The sequence below is a fragment of the Crocuta crocuta genome, unplaced genomic scaffold (genome assembly GCF_008692635.1).
Source record: "Crocuta crocuta isolate KB4526 unplaced genomic scaffold, BGI_CrCroc_1.0 scaffold50, whole genome shotgun sequence".
Lineage (NCBI taxonomy): Eukaryota > Metazoa > Chordata > Mammalia > Carnivora > Hyaenidae > Crocuta > Crocuta crocuta.
The window spans coordinates 5,402,977-5,404,079 of NW_027527428.1; the positions used below are offsets into that span (position 1 = coordinate 5,402,977).

Consider the following 1,103-nt stretch of genomic DNA (forward strand, 5'->3'; position numbering starts at 1 on the left):
TACGTTTCATGAGACGGTGGAGCCATGTTGGGAGCCTGTGTGTGTTTTTTGCTGTCCCCTCCTCCAGCTACCCCTGCTGCCCAGCGTCCGCTCTCCAGCCACCCTGGGACCTGACCCGGGCGCTGCCCTTCCTCATCCCTCCTCCTCCCTGCTCTGGCCTGGCCGCCCAGCCCCGCGGCACCCGGCTCCGGACCTCAGTGCGGCACCGACTGGCCCCCCGGCCCGCTGCTCCTCTGCAGGACAGTGGCGGGGAGAGTCGGTCCAGCAGGCGGCCTGAAGCCTGCCTTCCCTCCCACAGACCAGGCGGGGGGCCACCTGCAGACAGGGAACAGGACCGGCCAGAGCCAGAGCGAGTCCTCGGCCCCAAGGCCCTTCCCCCGCCAACGTTCTTAGGTACTGGGAGTGATCCTGCTGCCCGGGAGCCCCCTCACATGGAACAGGGCGGGGGTACCTGGGCGCCCCACAGCTCTAGGGCCGGGTCAGCCCTTCCTTGGTGGTGGGGTCGGACCCCAGGGCTGCTGGTCAGACAGGCATCACTGGGATGTGGGCGCTGGCGGCACGGCACGAGTTGGGGAGCTGGGGCCTAGACAGCCGGACGTGAGGGTCACGGGCACGGGCTGAAGCCAGAGACCCCGGGAATGAGCAACGCCCCCCGCACCCACCCCAGCCCCGCCGTCCCCTCCACTGGCACAGTCGGCAACAAGGTCAAGTCTTGCTGGCTGCTCTCCCCTGCTCAGGCCTGGGGCCTGTCCCTCCTCTGGGCCCCATGTGCCCGGGGAGTGGGGGGCCGGAAAGGAAGACTTGGTAGAAAACGAGGCCCCTTCCCTCCTGCTCTCCCCATCCCTCCAGGGCCGCGNGTGGTGGATGCTTCTTGGTTTGGTTGTTTGTTTTTTTTTGTTGCTTGGATCTTAACATCTTTTTTTGTTTTGTTTTTTGTTTTGTGATTTTTTTTTTTGTTTTTTGTTTTTTTGTTTTTGTTTTTTGATTTTTGTTTTTGCCCTTCATGGTCCAAGAAGGAAACGGTGGAAGCTTTCACTACAACAGAAACAGAAAGGCAGGACTTGCAGTTTCACAGAAGCAACTGCCAGGCTTGTCGGGAGGAT

The 1,103-nt window shown here is 61.8% G+C and overlaps 1 protein-coding gene across 1 annotated transcript in view; it reads right to left on the minus strand.

Moving 5' to 3' along the window:
* Positions 1-861: 861 nt before the first annotated feature.
* The window catches only part of RBFOX3 (RNA binding fox-1 homolog 3), a 19,462-nt gene continuing 19,220 nt past the window's right edge, over positions 862-1,103 (minus strand). Inside the window, exon 11 of the mRNA XM_077755173.1 lies at positions 862-1,035. Within this exon, the coding sequence (XP_077611299.1) occupies positions 1,033-1,035 (3 nt within the window). The 3' untranslated portion in view covers positions 862-1,032. The remainder of the gene's footprint in view (positions 1,036-1,103) is intronic.